General features: G+C 41.5%; 1 protein-coding gene across 3 annotated transcripts in view; it reads left to right on the top strand.

The window, feature by feature from the left end:
• LOC149309556 (protein C-mannosyl-transferase DPY19L1-like) overlaps positions 1–24701 on the top strand; it is a 90515-nt gene that overhangs the window by 30804 nt on the left and 35010 nt on the right. For 2 of the 3 annotated variants that reach the window (XM_089532728.1, XM_089532726.1), the window contains exons 8-14: positions 1787–1844; positions 10391–10482; positions 15814–15913; positions 16881–16958; positions 17691–17777; positions 20986–21045; positions 22129–22209. In XM_089532728.1, coding sequence (XP_089388854.1) covers positions 1787–1844; positions 10391–10482; positions 15814–15913; positions 16881–16958; positions 17691–17777; positions 20986–21045; positions 22129–22209 — 556 coding nt within the window. The remainder of the gene's footprint in view (positions 1–1786; positions 1845–10390; positions 10483–15813; positions 15914–16880; positions 16959–17690; positions 17778–20985; positions 21046–22128; positions 22210–24701) is intronic. The other variant, XM_089532727.1, reaches the window with a different exon arrangement.

Here is a 24701-nt window from a genome sequence, read left to right as displayed (position 1 = left end):
ATTAACCACAGTTTGTCAAATTTGACCCAGAGCATAAGGCAGAAACAAAAGCTTCTCATGATCAGACATGCTGAAGAAGACAGAAAGAGGGAAGGAATACACAACTGTGATAGGATCATTTCCATAATCACAAACTGGTTTTGGGCAAAGTGCGATCCTCATGCCACATATGGCTCCAAAACTATTTTTATCTTTCCAGGTCCATTTGGAGGGTTGTGTGACCCCCTGTAGGATCCTGGGCCAAAAAATTGCCATTCAGAACCAAGAAACATGCCTACCCAACCATAAAACCTGGCTTATCATGATGCTAGAAGCGGCTGAGTCATTGTTCAGAGATACCTTTGCACAGTGTAAAGTTTCTCTTTAGCTGAAAAATGTTTCACACTATTAGGGGAATTACATTGCCCATTCATATGGTCAAAAAAGAAAACGTGAAGTATGTAGATTTTAAACTTACCTCATATGGAAGGCATTTTTTCTCTCTCTTGTACGTTATCTAATCATATCTTTAAAGATGTAGGAAATTCATCATAATCAACATTTCAACATTATTGCTTATCTGGCCTTAGGGAAGGACTTTATTTATTTATATATTTATTTCATTTGATTTATATGTCATCTCCCTCCCGAGATAGGACCCAAAGAGGCTTACAGTATGTTAAAATAGGTAAAACAATATGTGGTACAGAAGTTTTTTTAAAAAAAGCATTAACCAAGCAATCAAATTAAAGCACTTCTTTTAAAACATTAATCTAAAATAATGAAAAATATACAAAACACATATTATATAATAGAAAATAGCACACTCATTGCAAGTTCTTCTTAAAGCAGGGGTGGATGACTGGACTGCTGTGAGGCCACATTAGGCCCCAGGAGACCATGGACGGTCACAACTTTCCACTGTAAACTCCCCCCCCCCCAACAAAAATAAAAAAAGTTTTCTTTGCCACCAATGTTACTAAAGTGGTATGGGGCATTTTCACCTTGATTTTAGGCCTACTTGGGCCATTTTATGCCAAAAAGATACTTTTTTTGACTATAAAAGGTGAATGGAAATCATTTCCTGTTCACCTCCTGTTTAAAAAAGGCTTCTCTTGGGCCTAAATGGGCTGAGCTCCCTCTTCCCTACATAGTGGAAATGCTCTTCACAACCTCTAGAAGGCATAGGGAGGCCAAAAAAAAAAAAAAAAAAAAGTGCTAGGGGAGAAACATGATGGAAATGACCTACATCCCTACAGGACATTTTGGGGTAAAATGTTTGATCCTCAGGTGTCCCTGGAAGTCACAAAAATGACTTTGGGATTTCATGTGGCCTGCACTTGTTCACCCATGAGTTAAAGGCCAAATAATGATTGTAACCAAAATAAGAAAGACCTTCCTCTTTAAAAAGGTCTTTCTTGTTGGGGGTATAATCATTATTCTTGTTGTCTGAATACAAAATCCAAATTTCCTTGAATCATGCATTAACATGGATTCAATATTCAGGATAATATGTATATCTGAATCTAAATAATTATAAAGAGTTCCTATTTCATTCTGACCATAGGAGAAGAAATTGCCATATGTAGAGACACATGTACAAGGGAAGCTAACATCCTAGCAGCTCCTCCCTGACACACAATGAGAATTTTTTGCTAAGAATTCTGTTTTCCCCAGTATGATATTTGGGTGGTTCATGTAAACTTCTGTTCATAAAGTGAGAGAAAATAATTGCTGTCTCTAAAGATTGCTATTTCTAAAGGTTGTAAGATAAATTACCAAACCTTTTTTCTCTTTCCCATTGCAGTGGGCACAGATCTGGAGGTCTTCTTACAGTGGCTTGCTTCTTTTTCAATCACAGTGAGGTAGGTAAATCACAATTAAAAACCTGACATGTAATATGAAGTCAGATAATTTGCATTAAAAACTAATGTTGATGGCATTTGAAGTATGGTTGATGCAAAAAGCTATCCTGTACATAGCAATAGCAGCTTCACTTATATACCACTTCATACTGCCTAAGCAGTCTCTAAGTCATTTACAACTGTAAGCTAATTGCCTCCAACTAAGTGGGTACTCATTTTAGCAACCTCGGAAGGATGCAAGCCTGAGTGAAGCCTGAGCCCGTGGCTGGTATTAAACTCACAACCTTTTAATGGTTTGTGAGTGAGTGGCTACAGTACAGGCATTTAACCACTGCACCATCAGGACTCCTCATGAAGGCATGAATGCAGATTCCTTCAGCATTACTTAGGAGTGAGCCAGCATGACATAGTGGTTTGAGTGTTGAACTACAAGTCTGGAGATCAGGTTTCAATTCCCAGCTTGGCCATGAAACTCACTGGGTGACTCTGGGCAAGTCACATGCTCTCAGGGAAAGGCAATGGCAAACCTCTTCTGAAACCTTGCCAAGGAAAACCCCATGATTAGTTCGCCTTAGGGTCACCATAAGTCAGAAACTACTTGAAGGCTCATAACAACAACAGCAACAAAGTTACAAGAACAGGCTAAGTCATATTCAGCTGAAGTTAGAATAAACAAAAGACAGAGTGACTAACTGAACATTGCTATCCTACTCACAAGACGGATGTTGTTCTGGGTCTTATTTCAAAAGGATAAGGGAGGAACAAGGGAATCAGCAACCTTGGATTTGATCGGAAATCAAAGTAGTCAGTGCTTTAGGGGGAAGTGACTATGTAATGCTAGAATTTGGAATTGTGGGACAGGGTAAAAAAGTATAGTCAAAGTCCTTGGATTTCAGGAAATCTGATTTTAACAAGTTCAGAGAATTATTGGGTGGAAACCCATGACTAGACATCATAAAGGAAAAAGACACCCAGAAAAGGTGGGAGATCTGAAGGAGGAATTGCAAAAAGCAGTCACACACACACACACACACACACACACACACACACACACACACACACCAAGGAAAAAGAAAATTGGGTAACATCTGAAAAGCCAATGTGGCTGCACAGCAAACTCCAGGAGGAAAAGAAAAGAAAAAGAAGTATGTACACAGAATGGAATCACCAAGGAAGAGTATAGCTGTGTAGCCCAAGCTTGCAGGAACAGTATAAGGAAAGCTAAAGCTTAGAATGAGCTGAAATCGGCTAGGCAAGCGAGGAGCAACAAAAGTGTTTTCCCCCCAGATACATTTGAGGCAAAAGTACGACCAAGGAGATAGTGTGTCCACTGTATAACAAGAATGGCAAAATGCTAACAGAGCATGATGAAAAGACAGAACTACTCATCACCTAATTTGTTTCATTGCTTTTTCACAAAAAAGAGAACGGTGTGTTTCCATGCAGAAGCAGATACCTTGGCAAGGGATTGCAAATTGATAGATAGGGAGTTAGGAATTACCTAGCTAACCTAAACGAGGTCAAAGCTACAGGGCCAGATGAACTGCATCCCAGAGTATTGAAGGAATTTGCTGATGTACTCTCTGAACCACTTGCCATCATATTCAAAAAATCTTGGCAAACAGGTGAGGTGCCAAAGGATAAGAAAAACGTTGTCCTCCTTTTAAAAAAGGCCAAAAAAAAAAAAAAAAAAAAAAAAAAAAAAAAAAAAAGAAAAAGAAAAAGAAAGAAAACATGGGGAACTGCAGACCAATCAGTCTGACTTTAATACTAGGAAAAATATTAGAACAGATTATACAGGAGTCGGTCTGCAAGTATCTTGATGATCACACAAAGATCAGCCGGAGCCAGGACGGGTTTGTCAATATCAGATCCTCCCAGACTAATCTTGCATCCTTTTTCAATCAGGTCACTAGTTTAGTAGATATGGGAGTGCTGTGAATGTCATTTCTCTGGATTTCACAAAGCATTTGATAAGATCCTCTATACATTTTTGATTAGCAAACTAATTAATTGAACAATGTCAAATGGATCTGTAATTGGCTGGGAAAATGTGTTCAAAGAACTGTCATCAGTGGCTGCCCTTCAGTCTTCAAAGAGGTCTCAAGTGGAGTGTCTCAGGGTTCTATGATAGGTCCGCTGCTCTTCCAACATTTTTATCAATGACTTAGCTGATGGGGTAGCAGGAGTCCTTATCAAGTTTGCAAATAACACAAAATTGGGAGGGGTCGCTAATACCTTGGAAGATAGGAACAGAATTCAGAAGTACCTAGATAGACTAGAAAATTGGGTAGAAATTATTGAAATGAAATTCAGTATGGACAAAGGCAAAATTCTGCAGTTAACCCACAAAAACCAAATGCATAGGTATAGGATGGGGGATACATGGTCAACAGTAGTACATGTGAAAAGGATATTGGGATTATTGTTGGATCATAAGTTGAACATGAGCCAGCAGTATGATGCTGCAGAAAAGAAGGCAAATGCTATTATAGCCTTCATTAATAGAAGCATTAGTTTCTTCTTCAAGGTCTCTATGCCTCACACAATAGGATTTTGCGCCTACGCAGAGATTCCATTTGGAAGCTGAAAAGCTGAGCAGATTGGTGGGAGCCCTGCCCCCTTGCACATACTGAGCATGCCCACCAATTTAGTTGCGCCTTCAGTTCTCTTTCGTCAGCTGCAAGAGAGACATCTCCTTTTGGTAGCTCCTGAGCTAGTTCCTCCATGTGTTGATACATTACTTTCATTTTTGTTTTTTCTTTGTTTTTCTTTCCTGAATTTTTTTTCTTGAGCATTGCCGAAGCACTGCTTTGAGCGACAACATTTCCCACTTTTTTTTAGCCCAGATGGGCTCCTCACTCTTAGGCCTCTTATGGTCTCCAGAACCTTGTTTAAGCTCTGCATTGGGTGCGGTTGCAAAGTTGCCCTCACCAACGGGCATTCTTTATGTGTTTATTGTTTAAGTGAAGGGCATATTCCAGGCCATTGCCAATTTTGCTGCTCTTTTACTACTGCAACACTTCGTAATAGAGCCCAAAAGCCAATTTTTTTTTTCTGTTGAGAACATTCTCTTTCTGTTGCAACTAAATCCTGTTCCCAGGCTGAACCTCTAACTTCGATTCCGGTCTCCAAGTTACTGAGGATTTCGAAACTGAAACCTTTGACATCAGCATTGAACTCGACACCCCTGACAATGAAGATCTTTGAATCTCTGCCTCCAACATCGAGCTCATCGGCATTGACCTAGCTAGTCAACCTGCCGATGTCGCAGTCACCATCTGCAGCTCGGTCTGCATCACTACAAGTGGCTCCCTCTGCCTTCAGGCACAACAGCCCCAGAAAGCCTAAAAGATGCTTGATCCTTCTAAGGATCACGACACTGAGATCCAAGAAAAAGCATAAGGCCACGACCTCAGCTCCACCTATCTCTCCATCAGCCTCGACAACCATGTCGATACCGACTCCAGCCTCTACTGCAGCAGCTGACTTGCAATCAACTATGACTTTCTTGTGCCAGCCTTGACACCGTCACCAGCTGTACAAGCTCCAACATCGGTCACTGTTTTAGACTCAGCAACGGATGCTTTGATCCCAGCATCGTTGAGTGTATCTCTGCCCCTGGCATTGACACTCATGCCATCCATGCCAATAGTGGTCATTCTGCTCACACTGGTCCCAACCTCGGCACCGACACATCTGTTTGCCTTGCCACCGAGGGCCCATAGACTTTCTACGTCACCTCCTTCTCAACATCATGACGCCTCTCCAGCTTGATCCCACAGGTCCCTGGCTTCGTCTGAAGACTGTGTGAAGCCCTCTCAAGAGTTTTTGAGACCCTATTTCCAGGATTCTCCATGTTCTAAGGCCTCCTACATCACATGTCATCGTGCTTAGGAATACTGGAGAGAGAGAGAGAGAGACCTCCCTCTTAGAGGTCTTATTCTCTATCGTACAGAGATCGTTACTACTACAGGGAGTTCCGCTCGGTTTTTCCCTCTCACTACTGACCTTGTTCCCCATCCTGCTCTCCTAGGCAGATGGACGGTAACTTCTCCAGACCTTCCTCCCCTCCACCTTGTACTACTATGGCTTCTTGACCTCCAAGTCCTCCTCTTCAGACGACACTGGTGGCCCAGATCCAAATATTGACATCAATAATAACACCGATGCATCTGTACCTCCTGCCTCTAAAAAGTTGGAAGGCATGTTCAGAGTCCAACGAAACACAGCTCCATACCCCCCTGACACCTAATTCCCTGGTGGTTGAATCTACTTCCAAATCCTCTGGTAAGACACATCTAGCTCCAGTGGACAAGGAAGTTAGACGTCTTGACATCTTTGGTCATCGCTTCTACTCATCAGCTGCACTCTCAGCCAAGGTTGGTAACCTCCAAGCCTGTATGGGTGCTTACCAGAAGTTCCTCTGGACCAAAATGGTTGCTTTTATCCCCCATTTGCCTGAAGAACAAAGATCAGCAGCTCTGGACTTCTATACAGAAGCTCTCTCGCTGGTGAACTTGCAAATCCACTCAGTGAGACACTCCATTGACTGTGCAGCTAAGGTTATCTCGGCTGATGTTGCCCTTCACCGCAATGTCTGGCTGAGGTCCATGGACCTTACTGATGATGCCAAGAAACAAATTGAAGATCTTCCACTCCTTTGAGGGTGAAGGTCTATTTGCATCGAAAACTGATGACTCTCTAGACACTCTGGCCAAGGCACACCTTACAGGTAAACGCCTCAGGGTCACAGGTTAAAAACAACAATACAAGAGACAGCAATGGTGCTCTAGATCCACCCCTGCTCAATACTCTAAATTCTGTTCCGGACCATCTTCCTAATATAGGGGCTCCTCTCAACAATCTTTTTGGAGGCCCTATAAACAACATTACCCTCAACAACAGCAACAACGATCCTCTAAAAAGTCCTCTTCCACCAAATCTCATTTTTGACGCGTCCTCCGAGACAACACCACCATCCCCTCTTCTCTTTCCAACTCACTTGCCCAGACTCTGACGCTTCTACAACTATTGGCATCAAATCACGACAGACACCTGGATACTCACCATCATTCATTTGGGCTACACCATAGAGTTCTCCAGTACCCCACTTCTAGGCGTTTTTTGTTCCACTCCATCTTCACCTGCTGTTCAAGAAGAAATCTCTTCCCTTCTTGACAAAGGTACCATTCAAAGGATACCACCCAGTTGCTATTTCTCCCAGTACTTCACTGTACCCAAGAGGGATGGAGGCCTTCGCCCTATCCTCAACCCGAGGGGCATAAAATTCTACATTAAACTCCGCAAATTCAATATAGTAACACTTCAATCCATCTTCCCCTTTCTCCATCATGGACACTGGTTCGCATGTATAGATTAAAAATATGCCTATTTTCATATTGCCATCAAGACTCATCACCAGAAGTTTCTATGCTTCGCTGTCGACGACAATCTCTTTCAATATACCGTCCTTCCCTTCGGCCTCTCTACTGCCCCCCGTGTATCTGCAAAATGTATGGCAGCGGTGGTATCTCATCTTCGTCTCCAAGGGATAAAGATTTTTCCCTATCTAGACGATTGGCTGCTGGTGTCCTCCCGCATGCAACTTTTTCAGGACATACATACCACTCTCTCTCTCTCTCTCTTCTGACAGAATTGGGTCTCACTGTTAACCCCTCCAAATCTATCCTGGAACCAGTGAAGGCGATAGATTACATCAGTTCATCTCTAGCCTCAATAATTGTTATGTCCAAATTGATACGGGCAACCTGTTTGACCCGAGTAATGAAAATTCCCTTTTTAGTAGACTCTCCCAGCAGGGCTCATACAGACTCTTGAGACACCAAATTTGGTTTTAGACACTATGCATGTAACATTTATTGAAATATAAAGACACAATAGTTATTCAAGCATCAAGAGAGCTCTCTCTCACACACACACATATACTCACACATAAAAGTGGCACTTCACTGAAGCCGATGATCAGTCGTCTTCATGAAGCCCGTGGGAGTCCTGTTGCCGCGGATTCAGGATCACACCTCTGGTTTGGAAAGGTCTCTCTTTTAAGGCTTTCAGCTTCTCCACTTCCAACGTCCACTGCCCTTTGGCCTTCGGACAGACATTTCTTGAATTGATGCGTTCTCTGCATTCCTCCTCTTATCAGTCCATGTCCAAACATTTTGTAACTTATTGCTGTTCTTTACAAAATCTTAGACTGAATGTCCTTTCCTTGTAGATAACACTTGACAGCTACATCCTGTTTTTCATAGATGCACCATCACCTCGTCAGCAGGTTCAAAATTTTCGCTTTGCTTGCCAGGTAACCCCCATATCATGCATTGCGAATCACCATTTTGTTCAGTCTTCTAGTGCCACTTTTCACTCACACAACTGTCTATTTCTCACATACTGACTCATGCTTGTTTGCCCACCAGGAGAGCAGCCACTCTCTGGTCCCATCTCCACTCTGTCTTTTCTTCACACCGTCCCACAGCAAGCAACATCTAATGCCTCCAATGCCTCATGGTCTCCACTATGGTTGTCACCTACCTAGCAAGCCTAAAGTTCAAACTACTTCAAGAGTGGTTACTCTCCTCTTTCAATCACCTCTACGACTGTCAATCCAAAAGGCTGACCCTCCCTCAACATGTTTGAGACTCCCTTCAGTAGTGGCTCCTCCTCAGCAATGTTCTCAGGGGAATGCCTTTTCAACCTCCTGAACCTTCCAAGATGGTCACCACCGATGCTTCCCTAATGAGCTGGGGAGCCCGCTACACCCTTGACCTCTCCTGAACTCCTCAGGGTCCTGCCAGCTTATTATTATTATTAAACTTTATTTCTAAAGCGCTGTAATTATACACAGCGCTGTACAAAATCAGTAAAATTAAGAAATATATAAAAGCCTGTCCGAGGTGTACACTCTAAAAGTAATAACAATTAGAGAGAGGAACAGATAAAATTAAAATGTAGGGAAAAAATACAAATTAAAAAAACCCATCAGATATAAAAACAAATCACATCAATTGTTATCAGACAGCCAGATGACAATCACAAATTCCCTGAAAACTGGTTAGGGAAGTGATGAGCCGTGCGTGCAGAGGAAGAAAGTTCCAGGAATGAGGGGCAGCAAGAGAGAAGGGATGGATCCGGGACGAGGCAGAGAAAATCCTGGGTTCAGAGAGGAGACTTTGGCTACCAGAGCGGAGAGTGCGAATAGGGATGTAGGGAGAGAGAAGATCTTCCAGAAAAGATTCCACTAAGCATTCATACTCCTACAAATGGAAACACTTCTGTACATTTGCCCAGAACAGAGCCGAGTTGACATCACCTGTCCAACTTTCCATGGCCCTAGATTTTCTTTTACACCTTTGGGACCAAGGCTTGTCTTTCTCATCCCTCTAGATCTACCTTTCGGTGATTGTGGCCAACCAGCCCTCTGGCTTGCCCTCTGCCCAGCTGTTCACGTCTCCTACCTTGAAACACTTCTTCAAACGCCTCTGACTCCATAGGCCCCCACATGGTCGCTCTCCCTGGTGCTCACACAACTTACCCGGCCTCCTTTTGAACCCTTGGGATCGGCCTCTCTGTGATTGCTCACTCTGAAAGCGGCATTTCTTGTGGCAATCACATCAGCCAGGAGATCTTCTGAACTGATGAGACCTTTTTAGTTTTTCACAAGAATAAAGTCATTCTTAGGCCAGATATTTCCTTTCTGACCAAAGTGGTATCCTCATTTCACCTGGCCCAAGAACTTGTGCTTCCTAATATTTATCCAGGCCCTTCTACGCCTCTGGAAAGAACCATGCAGATGCTTGATGTTTGCCATGCTTTGGCATTTTATACTCAACATTCTGCTGAGTTCTAGTTGACCAGCAAGTTGTTTGTTATGTTGGACCAAGAAAAGGCCACCCTGTTTCTTCACAACGTTTTTCCAACTGGATTGCCCAGACTATTTCTCTGGCCTACGAACTGGCTAAATGCCCTCTTCCTGCTGGTGTTCACCCTCACTCCATCAAGGCTGTTGCCTCTTCTGCTGCCTTCCTCAGAGGTGTCCCTCTGCCTGATGTTTGTAAGGCAGCTACGTGATCTCAACCATCCATGATTTTTTGGCACTACCAGCTGGATTCCAGGTCCCGTGGAGATGCCAGTTTGGGGCGTGCTGTCCTGTCTTCTATCTTGCACTGACCTTCCCACCTGCCACAGGTAAGCTTTGTGGTCATCTTATTGTGTGAGGCACAGAGACCATGAAGAAGGACAGGTTGCTTACGTCTAACTGTGTTTCTTCGAGTGGTCATCTGTGCCCTCACACAAACCCGCCCTACCTTCTCTCAGTCAGGTCCCTGCTGATTTTTTGCTGCGGACTTGAACTTAAGGTGGAGCTAGATTGGCAGGACTGGGCATGCTCAGTACGTGTGAGGGGGCATATAGTTTTCAGTACTATTCAGTGCTATTGTCTGCCAACTTAATTTGAAATACAATGTTTTGAAGAAGGAAAAAAGTTAATATTGGAACATACTGTGAATTAACCAAGTTCTTATTTTTAGAGTACACGTGTGATGTGGACTCCTCCTCTTCGTGAAAGCTTCTCATATCCATTCCTTGTGATTCAGATGCTATTACTGACTTACATTCTCAGGTAGTGTCTATTGTTTTCATCAGTTAAATATTACTAGGTAAAGCAAAATCACTATAATAGGCTATTAATGTATACAATCAAGTGGTATATTACTACTATGTCAACAGTTTTTTTTGTACTGAAAGGTACACCTATATTTTTTATTAATACTGATGTGCTGACATAGAGCTCTTGTGAGCATATCCATCCATGAAAGCAGAGCAGAAAGAAAAATGGATTGAATAGGCTGAAATCATGGCCATCAGTGGGGATCAGTGGAGATATTATATGCATGCTAGTATTCCTTAATTTTCAGGGGTCATATAATGGCAATAGCTGCTCTGCTACTTTCAAGGGTTCTCAAAAAAATTTAAAGTATACATGCCATGGAACCAATACATTTTATTTTTAATATTTTCCCATTGCTACCATCCTCCCTCCGACTTGACTGGGGGCAGTACAGAAGAATATCAGCATCAGATGTGGCTCAGTATCAGGTTTATCTGTATAGAGCACCTTCCTGAAGTTGCTCATTTGTCTCTTCTTTCAATCTAAATTAGAGTACTGGTGTATTCAGGGCAATCCTGGGTATTTCTTTAAAAAAATAGTAAAAGACAATCAGAAGTGACTATAGTAAAGAGATCATCAGGATGTTTTCTTCTGCTAACTCAGTGGGCCTCTTTGAATGACACTATAAGCCAGGTTTTCATAGGAAGACTGGCTTATCACTCACAAGCAGCATGCTGATACATGCTGCCCACTTACTCCTGGCTCATGAGATCATTGTCATGTGAACATAGGTTTCTTTCTGATCTGTTTCTCTGCTAGCAAATCAGAGACATACATCCTTTATTCCTTCTCTGCTTTTTATGGTGGAGGGGGGAACAAATCAGAGGCCCCATTCCCACTGGCTTATAACGCGGATCAGGATGCGAATCATGGGTGCATTGTTCCCATTTGAGCACGCATTCGATCTGCATTGCTCTGATATCGTTCCCATTGGAATTCGAATCTGACTCCCATGTGATCGAATTATCCCGAAAAAACCTGAATCAGTGATTGATAAACCGGTTTAATTTAACAGCACATTTTCAGCAAGTTTTCTTGTGCCTCCCGAGTCTGATTCGTGGCATACGAATGGGAACAACAAGGGTGTCTGATTTGGGAAGTTGGGGTTGGAAGGAGCAGTTCTCAAGGGGCTGGCCTGGGGGTGCCACCCACTTGTTCTTTTCCTGCATTACTGGCGCCATTTCCCCTGTTTTCATAGCCTTTCCCCCAGTGGAGTGGGAAGCAGGGTAGACACAGAAGAAGCGCCCAGGACACAAAGGGATCTGGGGTGAATAGAGGCTCCTTCTCTCTTTTCCAGAGGAACTATGGGAAGACACAGAAGAGCCTAGGCTGCAAAGAGATTTGGGGTGAATAGAGGCTCCTTCTCTCTTCCAGAGGGAGTCTGAGGAGACACAGAAGAGCCTGGGACGCAAAGGGGTTTGGGGGTGAATACAGGCTCCTTCTCTCTTTCCCAGAGGAACTATGGGAAGACACAGAAGAGCCTAGGCTGCAAAGGGATTTGGGGTGAATAGAGGCTCCTTCTCTCTTCCAGAGGGAGTCTGGGGAGACACAGAAGAGCCTGGGATGCAAAGGGGTTTGGGGTGAATACAGGCTCCTTCTCTCTTCCAGAGGGAGTCTGGGGAGACACAGAAGAGCCTGGGACCCAAAGGGATTTGGGGCGAATAGAGGCTCCTTCTCTCTTTCCCGGAGGGAAAAAGTGCCTAAGTGACTGATTGGCTGTGATGTCAAGCGTTTAGGCGCTTGATTGACAGCTGTTTAAAAAAAAGAGGTTCTGGAAGGGCAATGGGAACAGGGAGCAAAATAACCTGCTTCAAATTACCATAGGGAAAATACCAATGGGAACGAAAACAGGGGTAAAAAATCCCGGGTCTGTTTGCACCCGTTTTTAATGGGAATGATGGGTCAGATTCGATTACGACTCGGGAAAAAAATCCAAGTCAGAATCGCAGCGATATACATCGCGTTATATGCCCAGTGGGAATGGCCTCAAAGAGGGAGCTTGAAACCTTGTGCTAGGATACTACTCATAACTGATAAGCCAAGGTTCCTGCATATCTCTGATATATTCTGTCATTCAAGCTGGACTAGTGTTTTTGTAATGATTATTAATAATTTGCATGCACATAAGACACTTCTGTATTTTTCTTTTGTGCAAAATAACTTCTTGGTGTCTTGAATTGCATAACTTCTATATATAGTTGAGCTGACACAACTGGTCTCGGAGTTGGTGTTGGAGTCGCCCACACTTATAATCCTGGGTGACCTCAACATCTCACTTGAGGCCAGTTTAACAAATCTAAGGGGTGGAATTCGGGAGTTCATGGCTTCCATGACAAACACAGGCCTATCTCAATTAGTCTCTGGGCCTACACATTGTGCAGGTCATATCCTTGCTGCGGTCTTTAGTACGGAAAAGGCATATCTGTAGGCGAAGATAGTTAATATCTCTGCATTGTCATGGACAGATCATTTCCTGGTCAAAGTTGGACTGAAGGCCACTATCCTCCCCGTCAGGGGTGGAGGACCCATTAGAATGGTCCGCCCTTGAAGGCTGATGTTTGGTTCCAGAAAGCCCTAGAGGGTTTAATGGTTGGTAATGCCAGTGATTCTGTCGCAGACATGGTTGATTCCTGGAATAGTAATTTCTCCAGGGCAATAGACACAATCGCTCCCAAGTGTCCTTTCCAGTTTGCTTCAAACCACAAACTTTGGTACACAGAAGATACTAGAATACTAAAGTCGGCTGGACAGTGACTAGAGCGCTGCTGGTGAAAAAATCGACTCTTATCTGACAAGACGTGCCATAGGGATTTTCTTGATTCCTATGGAGTGACAACAGGTGGAGTGAAGAAATCTTTCTCCTCTGCATATATTCTCATCCAGCAGAGCTATTCAGCGTGGTAAGGGAACTAATGTAGATGCCCACCACCCAGAACCCTTTATTAGAACCGACTATAGCCTGCTGTGATATATTAAACAACCACTTTGCAGATAAAATCTCTCAGATAAGAGCCGACTTAGACACCAGCATTGCTGCAGAAGCGACAGGAGAGGTGTCCAGCAGCTCCGTGATCAATGTTATACTGGATCAATTTAAGTCTGTGAGTACCAATGATGTGGACAAGCTTCTTGGGAGTAGGAAAAAGACTACATGCCCTTTCGATCCTTGCCCTTTATGGCTGACCGTCCAGGAGAGAGAAACAACTAAGATGCTTTTAAGCCCTATAATTAATGCATCTTTTAGGGAGGCCCATTTTTTATCTATCTTAAAAGAGGCAGTGGTAAAACCTCTGCTGAAAAAGTTCTCCCTAGACCTCCTGGAAAAAAATAAATACAGGCTGATCCCTCTTTTACCATTCCTGAGCAAAGTGATTGAGACGGCTGTGGCCATTCAACTCCAAGCAGTCTTGGAGGAAACGGATCATCTAGATCCATTTCAAACCGGCTTTAGGACAAGATATGGAGTTGAGACTGCTATGGTCGCCTTAGTCAATGATCTTTGTCTGGGCATTGACAAGGGAAGTGTGACCTTGTTGGTACTTTTGGACCTCTCAGCGGCCTTTGATACCATTGACCATGGTATCCTTCTGGAACTCTTGGGAGATTTAGGAATCGGGGACTGCACTGCAGATTCCAGATGATGATGCTTGGAGGCAGTTGCTCTTCTAAAAGGGAGTTAAAATCTGGTGTCCCTCAGGGCACCATTCTGTCTCCAATGCTATTCAATATTTACATGAAGGCGCTGGGTGAGATAATCTGGAACTGGGGCGGGGTGTTATCAGTATGCTGATGACACCTAAATATGTTTGTCCATGTCTCGGACTGCTGCAGTGACTAAGGATGGCATCTCACCTCTGAATGAATGTCTTAAGGTGGTAATAGACTGGATGAGGAAAAACAGACTTAAACTGAATCTTGACAAGACAGAGGTACTCGCTATAGGGACCCCTAATCTGGGAACGGAGATATGTCAACCAGTTCTGGATGGGGTCACACTTCCCCTAAGGACTGTGTCCGCAGCCTGGGAGTACTCCTGGACCCGTCACTCCACTTGTCAGCACAGATAGATGTGATGACCAGGAGTGCCTGCTATCAACTTTGACTGATATGCCAGCTGCACCCCTTTCTGGAGCCAGGGCACCTAGAAACGGTGGTACAGTACACCCTCCCTTTACGCGGGGGATCTGTTCCAGACTCCTCCACGTAAGGGAAAAAACATGGATGCTCAAGCCCCATTCAAGTGAATGGGGCTTGTGCGCGAGCCACGGTCACATGCACCGTTGCTTCTTCCGGCATGTGGCACCACTCCTTCAACGCGGCTTCCAGCATATGTTGGAAGCCGCATAAGAGGCGCCTGCATATGACGCAGGCGCACTGTACATGCACTGGCAATCTCTCGACTTGACTTCTGCAATGCACTCTACATGGGGCTACCCTTGTGCCAAGTTCAGAAACTCCAATTGGTGCAAAATATGGCAGCCAGACTAGTCATTGGTAAATTTAGAGCTGACTCTATAAAATGTCTTCATTAGCTGCCAATAGTTTCTGGAGCGGTACAAGATTTTGGTTATAACCTTTAAAGCCCCACAGGAAATCCTTCATACAATCTGCCCTGCACACTCAGGTCCTATGGGAAGAACTTGCTACAGCCGAGGAAGACTAGGCTGGCTGTGGTAACCCAGAGGGTCTTCTCATCTGCCATATTTCCTAGGCTATGGAACAACCTGCTGGAGGAGATCCGTCAAATTACCACTCTTGAAGCCTTTAAGAAGCCTGTCAAGATGGATCTCTTCTGGCAGGCCTTTCCAGATTAGCCTCCCCTCCACTGATATTGATCGCTCCTGTCTGCCCCAAGAAAATGTCTCGTCTCTAGTAGGTTTAATCTGATCTAATTTTAATTAATATTTTATATTGTTGTTGTTTTATTTTATCCTCTTTTTAAGGTGGAGAAGGGATTGAGGTAGGGGGATTATCTAGAGCTGGTTTTTACTGTATTATGTATTTTATTGTTATTTTTGTGCTTTGTAACCCACCTCAATCTGTATTATTAATTATTATATATACATTTCTAATTTATAGTCCAGTTTTGATTTTCTGTGCCAGTGATGATTCACTTAATTAATGAGATTTATCCAAAGCTTCATTATTATTTTTTTTAAAAAAATAGCTGTCACTGTTTTAAGTGAAAATTTAATGTGGAACATTTGATTCTTTAATGCTCTTTGTATAAATGAACAGCCTCATTACTGTTGAACTTACTGTTCTTTTATTCTTTTTCCCAAGGACTCAGAATGTTAATAGAGGAAGCCTGATCGCACTGTCTGTTTCTAATGTTTTTTTCATGCTTCCATGGCGGTTTGCTCAGTTTGTTCTTCTAACTCAGGTAAAATAATAAATTATAATTATACTATTGTAAATTTGTGTCCCAATTTTCCCAGTAAAAATAAGCAGTGCTTAGCAGCACAAAATTTATACATATGTTAAATAAACCCATATTCTCAGGGGTCTCAATTCCCTAACCCCCGCAAATATGGGGGGAGGACTCTATACATGGAGAGTCTTTCCTCCATATTGAGGAACCCTGGTCTTCCAGCATTCTAATGTGTATATTAATGGGCTTTCTTTTACATTTTTTGCAATGTTAGGAGAAAAATCTGGCTGTATGAAAAGGGCCTATATCTTTAGTATTGAGGTGATAAAACTCCTCATTCATCTTGGGCCAAACAACTTGAGATGTCTTTAGTTGTGGTTTGTACAGTTTAGGATTAATGTTGATCAGAATGTCAGGGCCAGCAAAGAGCAGTGAGTTTGTTTGTTTGCTTGTTTATGAAGAACAGTCTTTTCTCTTTTCCTTAATTATTGTAGTGAGGACAGTAGCTTTTATTGGATGCACATGGAGATATCAACCTCCCCATCCCCACTAGCAGTTATAAATATATAATTTCTTATTCCAGTAACAGTTTTGAGAAATGACCCCTTTTTATAGTCACTATTAAAAGGTGGAAATGCATGGTCTTTGAAAAATAAAGCAATATGAAATTACTTTCTTTCAAAGCTGTAACTGATTTCTTTGTATGTCTATGAGTAATAGAGCTGTCAAGATCCAAACTGCTGCTAATGTTTATACTAGAACTAGAACTTTTTCCCCCTGTATGACAAGCTACATTTAAACTCTACTGCTTCCAAAATAGTTTCCCATGCCGCTTACAGGCTTCATTACAAAACCAAATTAAAGCTTCTCTAGTTACACAAAATGTATTGCATAATACACTAGTTTGATATCTAGATGATTTTCTTAATATTATTCTCTGCAGAATATACTTTCAATTTTTTGTTCTTTTCAATTGCAGGTGGCATCAGTTTTTAGCATATACATATTAGGATTCATCGATTCATCGAAACTCCATAAGATACTTTGTGCGCATATGGTAATGCTTAATATAGGTTTAGTTTATGGTTAGGGGCAAACCTGATTCTGAAACATATGTTTGATCATGTACCTAGTGAACTTAAGGTTGCTTGGTTTTAGGACATTTATATCCTCCTTTTTGATTAAATCATCCTCAAGATGACCTGCCTCAGAGTATGGCTGTATACACACAGCAAAAATAATCCCGTTTGACATTGTTTTCACTGCCATGGAATTGTAATTTCTGTTTAGAAATGAATATAGTTGCAGTGTGATAGTGCAATCCATATAGAATTGTGTGGTAACATCACAAGCTTTCTCAGAAACCAGACTCATTAAGTTCAATGGGATTTACTTCTACAAAGACAGATATAGGATTGTAGCCCAAACCTGTCACATGAAACTATTTAAAAAAAAGTTTTATTGTAATATATGTCAGTATTAAATAGGAATGTGGTGTGATGGAAAGTAAAATATGAGAAAGGATAAGTCTACTGTGGTACACTTGAAATTATGGAGTGCTCTAATTTTTTAAAACATATTCTGAGGGGTTTTTAGTAAAAATAGCCTATATACTAAGAAGCTAGATTATTTGATAATTATGAGTATTTGGAGACTGAATCAAGATAGCACTTTCTGTGTTTTATTGTTTACCATAACTTGGTCCTTTGAGGCTCTCTATAACTCTTGTGACTTCCATTGTTACCTTAGTCATTTCATTAAGATCTGTTCATATTTTATATTTCTTCAGGCATCACTTGCAGTATGTTTTGTCCTTATGTTTGGAAACTCTATGTTCCTGACATCCTATTATACTGCCTCTTTGGTAATTTGTCAGGTAAGTTAGTAATGGAGTACTCAGGACCGTTTTGTCTTACATGACTAAATGATTGCAATCATTTTCAAGGTATCTAAACTGTCATCTTTTAGAGCAAGGACCTCCCCAAGTGATTTATACTAGAAAAGTAGCGTCTTGTTTATACAGACCATTGTTTTATGGATGGTTGATTTCTAATTTGTGATTATTATGATTATAGTAGGAACATTATCAGAATAATAATTTGCATCTTGTGGGGGGTGATGCCTAACTGAAGTAAGAGTGAGATTTTCAGACCAGGGCCTGGGTCAGTCTCAGACACATTGCTTGGAAGGGAAGGACCACAACTCCCAGAATCCCCCAGCCAGTACTGCATCTGGACTCAAACCAAAAGGATGTTCAGCTGTTCGCACACTAAAAGGAAAGTCCAAAGCTGCACTACACATATTATAGGGACATGGAAACTAAGGCTGGATGCCCATCTGTCAGGTATGCTTTGATTGAGAGTTCCTGCATGGCAGGGGGTTGGACTGGATGGCCCTTGTGGTCTCTTCCAACTCTAGGATTCTATGATTCTGTAATTATGATTCTACAATTACAGTCCACTTACAATGCTCCCACTCTGTGCTCCACTGATCTTTCTTTACCCACCAGTCTCTGATTCATTGTAATGGCCCTGTCCATTAAGGATTTTGCTCACATTGCCCTACTCCCCTCCTTGGAAGTTCCAGTGTTTCAGCTTGTGAAACATTGCTTTGAAGATGAACAGATTTTGTAATTTGAATAGCACTATGGTTCTGTTCATTTTGTCCTGATTTTCTATTCCTCAAGGCCCCTTCCTAACCCTAGTACGCGCTCTGCGTGTACTTTCTGGCGGTCTGTAACACGCCATGGATTGGAAGGAATGTTTGCTCTTGGGACCATTATAGCTTGTGTCAGTATTCCTTCTTCTAGATTAACTTGAACTCTTTTTTGGGCTGGTATGCTTGACATTTTAAGAAAATGCCTTGAGCATCTTAAGATCCATTCCAGTTATTTTTTTCTCAATCTTTCAGGATCATCCCTGCTTCCCACCACTTTCACTGCCTGTCCCTCATAGACATTCATACTCAAAAGCCACACAGACCCAACTGCTCTTTGTAGCTTCTCCCCATCCTGAACTCCCAGTTCCTTTCCCCACCTTCTTGGGTCTCTAGGTTTTTTCCTTCTCTTATGCCAAGTTATCACCAGCTTCCCCACAGGTCATCTAAGCCCTGTCTCAGTTGCCCTGCTGCCATCTCCAAGCCTCTCTACATAGCAGGAAGCAGCAAAGGAATTCATCCATTTATTTATTTATTTTGGTAGTGTGACTGCAAGTGCTTGGGTCCAGCTATCTGTCATCTGTTATTCCAGAATGTCACTTACTCCATGAATTGACAGAAGCCGCTTGGGGTTAAAATTGGCAGGCAACTAGAGACAAATGCTTCCATTTGAAATCACCCCGGCCACTCATTAAATAAATAAATAAATAAATAAATAACAAATAAAATCAATAGGATATTTTTCAGGCTGAAGGGGAGGTGTCTTGGAGATCAGTGCGAGGCTGACATTTGTGTACATTATGTTGCCTGTCTCCAAACCATGGGCAGTCCTCAAGCTCAGTACATAATGATGCTCAGAATTAATTTTAGGATCTTCTGAGAGCAGTGTATTTTCAGAAGAAGATATTATTTTCTTTAATTAGTGATAAATTCATGTACATGTTTATATAATGTTTCATGATTCTTCCACATGAAAAGCAAATAGAGAAGTGACCAGTGGGGTTCCACAGGGTTCTGTCCTGGGCCCAGCACTATTCAACATCTTTATCAATGACTTGGATGAAAGAATTGGGGGCATACTTCTGAAATTTGCAGAAGATACCAAACTAGGAGGAGTAACTAATGCCCCAGAGGACAGGATCAAAATTCAAAATGACCTTAGTAGATTAGAAATCTGGGCCAAAGCTAACAAAATGAATTTCAACACGGAGAAATGTAAGGTACTGCACTTATGGTGGAAAATGAAATGCACAGATATGCGATGGGTGACACCTGGCTGAACGAGACTAAGTGTGAAAGGGATCTGGGAGTCCAAGTAAACCGCAAATTGAACATGAGTCAACAGTGCGATGCGGCAGCTAACAAGGCCAATGCAATTTTAGGCTACATCAATAGAAGTATAGTGTCTAGATCAAGGGAAGTAATAGTGCCACTGTATTCTGCTCTGGTCAGGCCCCATCTGGAATATTGTGCCCATTTCTGGGCACCACAATTTTAAAAGGATGTTGAGAAACTGGAGCATGTCCAAAGCAGAGCGACTAAAATGGTGAAGGGTCTGGAAACCATGCCCTATGAGGAACGACTTAGGTAGCTGGGGATGTTTAGCCTGGAGAAGAGGTGATATGATAGCCCTGTTTAAATAATTGAAGGGATGTCACATTGAGGAGGGAGCTAGCTTGTTTTCTGCTGCTCCGGAGACTAGGACCCGGAGCAATGGATGCAAGTTGCAGGAAAAGAGATTCCACCTCAACATTAGGAGAAACTTCCTGACAGTAATGGCTGTTGGACAATGGAACACACTCTCTATGAGTGTAGTGGAGTCTCCTTCCTTGGAGGTCTTTAAACAGAGACTGGGTGGCCATCTGTCGGGGATGCTTTGATTGAGATTTCCTGCATGGCAGGGGGTGGACTGGATGACCCTTGCTGTCTCTTCCAACTCTATGATTCTATGATTGACTGAACTGGAGGAAGAATGCAAGTAGTAGAACTTCAGGAATTAAGCAGTTGGAGAATAGAATGGTGCACTGTGGTAGCTTGAGATGTATAACTTACTGTTATGGATGAGTATTTTTCTTAGGTTAATGTGCTTAAAACACCTCTTGCTTCCATCTTTTCCTCTGGAAATTGCTTTTCCACACTAGACAAATGGTCTGTGTTGAGCTTTCTGAATCAGCATCTTACATCTTCCTTAGTTGCCATTCAAATTACTCAGTGTCTAGGTAGTGAAATATTAGAAATGAATGGCAGGTGATCTAAACATAGGTTTTGCAATAAGTCTGTTTCATGAATACCTATAATGTATACAATGTTGGATTCAAGAAACTACAATAATGTGTATTACTGTTTCATGCTTCTGGAATACAATTTAGGAAAATACTGTATAAATGCTATGAATTATTAATACTAATAGAACAATTTCATTATTTTAGGGTATTCTTGTAATCCGTCCCATATATCTGAGAACGTATAAACACATGTTTCCTCTGTGGGTAAGGACTGAAATTTTACATTATAAATACCACTAGTTATCTGTGGATGACAGAAAGAAAAATTGTGAGATATATAATAAACCTTTAAAGGAAGTACTAACATTAAACCAGTACAGTTCAGCCTTGCCTTATGTGGGGAATCAGTTCTGGACTTCCCCTACGTAAGGCAAATAGCGTGTATACTTGAACTCCATTGGATAGAATGGGGCTTGTGTATGACGTGTGGTACGCGCGCCATGAGCACGCACGCCATTCATTCCCCCGTCGTGTGGCTTTCAGCATAAGCTGAAAGCTGTGTAAAAGGCGCCTGTGTATGACACAGGCGCACTGTAACAAAGTCAGTCAAATTCAGGGGGGAGGGGGGCAGCTGCCAGGGAATGTGGAGATGTTTTTTCCTTTTATGGCCTCTGTCCTGCTTGTCCCTTGAATGTTTTTTTATATATATGTATTTTAAAAGACTTTAGCCCCATCTCCTGGTGGTAGAGGCATAGTTTCACCACATTTTTTCCCCCTTAGGCTATGTTAGCACTTTTTAAATTTTTCTTTTTCAGCAAAGGCCCCTTCTGAGCTTGAAGGGAAAAGGCCAGAGATGTGGAACTGCCCCCTCCCACTCCTAGAAGATGAGAGAATTGGTTACAATTTTTCACCCACTGATGATTCTGGGATGACCTGGGAGCCTCAAAATAGTTGTGGGATCTACTTTCCCAAACCAATCTAAGTAAACCGCATATCACAACTCATATCACTCATGTCATATCATGATTAAATACATTTTCTGCAGAAAAAATGATAATCTAAACAAGATACTGTAAATACTACTGGTAGAATAAAAAAAATCTTTTCTTCACTCCTATCATTTGGTTTTCTGGCATGGAGCAATGAGGACTGTAGGTATGAGGGGAGGGGAGGGATTGTCATCACCAAATACAGACCAAACTTCTGTCTTTCCATCCTAACAATGGATAGACTCAAATGTTTAATATAACCCTGTAACCCTGTGATTTCCCCCCAAATGTTGGATGCCCCTTGCACTAAATGTTGAGTGTTTGTGCTCTGTTCCATCTAACCATGTCCATTTGATAGGCCATTGAAGCATTTTCCTGCCTCCTTGGGACAATTGCGATGAAGCCCTTTCTGTGTCTAATACTGGGAGTGACCAATCATGTAAGTAATATGTTGTTGTTGGGTCTTTTGTTTGATTTCTGTGTCATGTAACTATTTCTTTTTTTAAAAAAAGATAGCTTTATTTAGTTGGTAATCCTAATCCTTCCCTTTGTTTGCATCGCAGAGGACTTTATATTTAATTCTCAATTTCTTCTCCTGCTAAGTAAATTGATCATTATGTATAAATTCCAATAAAATTGTCTTCAATCTTTCTGCCAAAATCGGTGTAAAAAACTTGCAATCATTATTTAACAAAGAAATAGGCCTATAATTCTTAGTCAAAGTTAAATCTTGCCCCTTTTCTGGTATTATACCTATCCTGGCCATTTTCCATGATTCTGGGATCTTGTCATTTTAAAATACTGAATTAAAGGTTTGTAATAACCGTAATAACAATTTTGTCTGGAAAAATGGTAATATTCAGTAGATAGACTGTACTGCCCCAATGCTTTATCAATCTTTATCTTTTTAATTGTATCACATATTTCACTTACTACAATGGGTGCATTCAATGTCTTTTCATTTTTCTTCTTCTTCATTTCTGAATTCAGTTGTATGAAGTTGTACTTGCATCCCATACCACTCTAGTATCTGTGCCTTTATCTATATTATTTTTATTTTTTTAAAAAAACATACATTTCTCTACAATCTCTCCATCTTTCAAAATCAAAAAGGTATTCAATCTCTATGTAATTTTTTTCTTTTTACTCTTTAAAATTAATAACACAAAATTATGGTCTGAAAAAGTATTTATTAAAATATCCCTTTTAGAAATTCTGTTGACTAAGGTTTTAGCTATCAACCATATATCAGTTCTAGAAAATATTTTTTCTTGTGCTAATTGAGACTGCATAAATGACTGATCCTTTTCTCTTCTTTGATGCCAAAATGAATTCCCTACCCAGTTTAGAGTATGCTACGTCTGTAATGTATTTTTCCTCTTCTCTGGGTTTCTTTCAAACAGATCAAATAATAGAGGTGAAACACCTATGAAACCACCAACTAAAGCAGTTTCAAACCGCTTTGAAGGTGTGGCGTTTAGATGATGCACACTTCCAAAACAGCCAGAAACTGGATTGAAGCTATGCTCCGGGGCTAAAAACCCGAGCATAAAGAACCCAGAAAATGAACACCCCTGACCTTGCATATAAATGCCACAATGCCAGAGGTGTTCTAAACAGGTGATCCATCCTTACCCTAATCCTAAAGCTGTAGATGTACATTTAAAAATGACGGAGCTGGACAACAGTGCAAAACAGTGAAACTATGGCACCTCTAATAGGTATAAGTGCAACATACACAAACCAGATAGTCCAAGAGGGGACATGAAGTGAAGGAAGATGAAGGTTGCTTGTAGCGGGAGGGCGTGTGTGCCATAATTGTGCTTTGCCAGTGTTTTATTGCTCTGATGCCCTGTACTGGTGGAGGTTCACAGGTGCCCATGTGGCTGATCAAAGGGGCGGCCATCCAGTGGGATGACATCTAGGCAGCAGATGATGGCTGATGTTGTGTTTCTGTGATGGCACACATGTATTTTGGGGAGGCCACCAAAAAATTACCCAGTGGTGTGGCTTACTACCATGCCATGTGGCCAGGCTGTGCACATTTGGGCTGCCTTGGGAGAAACTGGTGCAGACACTGGGATTTTGAACCGTTTTTGGAAAAAGTGGGTTCGAGCCACTTTTTCCTGCCCATCTGTTTCACCTCTTAATTTAATTTCCCCAAATAATGGAATATTTCCCTCTTACATTTCAGGTGATGCATTTCAAATATGTTGTTAGATCATTAATATTCCTAAATCTATATTTGCCTCTCCTTCTTTCTCTTCTTCCTCTTCTTCTTACTTCCATCATCTGATTCCTGTCTTAAGTCATCTCTGTATCCTCTTCTTTTTCTCTTCCATCATATTCCTAAAGCAGTAGTAAGTACATTTCTATACCGCTTATCAGTGCACTTAAGTACCCCAAGTAGTTTAAAATGTGTAAGCCAATTGCCTACAAGCGGGATACTTATTTTAGCAATTTCGGAAGGATGCCAGGCTGAGTTGATCCTGAACCCCTGCCTGAGATTGAACTCACACCCTTCAGGTTTATGAGTGTGTGGCTGCCGTAAAGGCATTTAACCACTGTGCCACAAGGGCTCTTCAGAAATTCTTCTTTTTGTCTTGTATTTCTTAAGAAACTCTGTTTTTGTACTGTATTCACAAAAATCTTCTTCACTTGAAAATCAAGCAAAGTTTCTCTCTAGTTTCTCCAATCTAAATATAATAATATTTAGTTTTACTTTATCTGTCAAGAAACTTCCTTTTTCTTAGAATCCAGGCAAGAATTTCCTTTAAAATTATTGCCCATTTATCTCCTGTCTTAATTCTATTTTGATAATGTTGCTGTAAAACATCATCATATATTACTTTCTTGACAACTTGTTAACAACTTGAAATATCACTTCTTGAAGGTTTTTCTGTTTTGCCAGTATATAATTAATTAGGTATG

Source organism: Sceloporus occidentalis, unplaced genomic scaffold (genome assembly GCF_023333645.1).
Source record: "Sceloporus occidentalis isolate IW3139 unplaced genomic scaffold, rSceOcc1.0.p SCAF_7, whole genome shotgun sequence".
NCBI lineage: Eukaryota > Metazoa > Chordata > Lepidosauria > Squamata > Phrynosomatidae > Sceloporus > Sceloporus occidentalis.
Note: the sequence above shows the minus strand (reverse complement) of the source record. Positions and strands in the feature narration are given on the sequence as shown.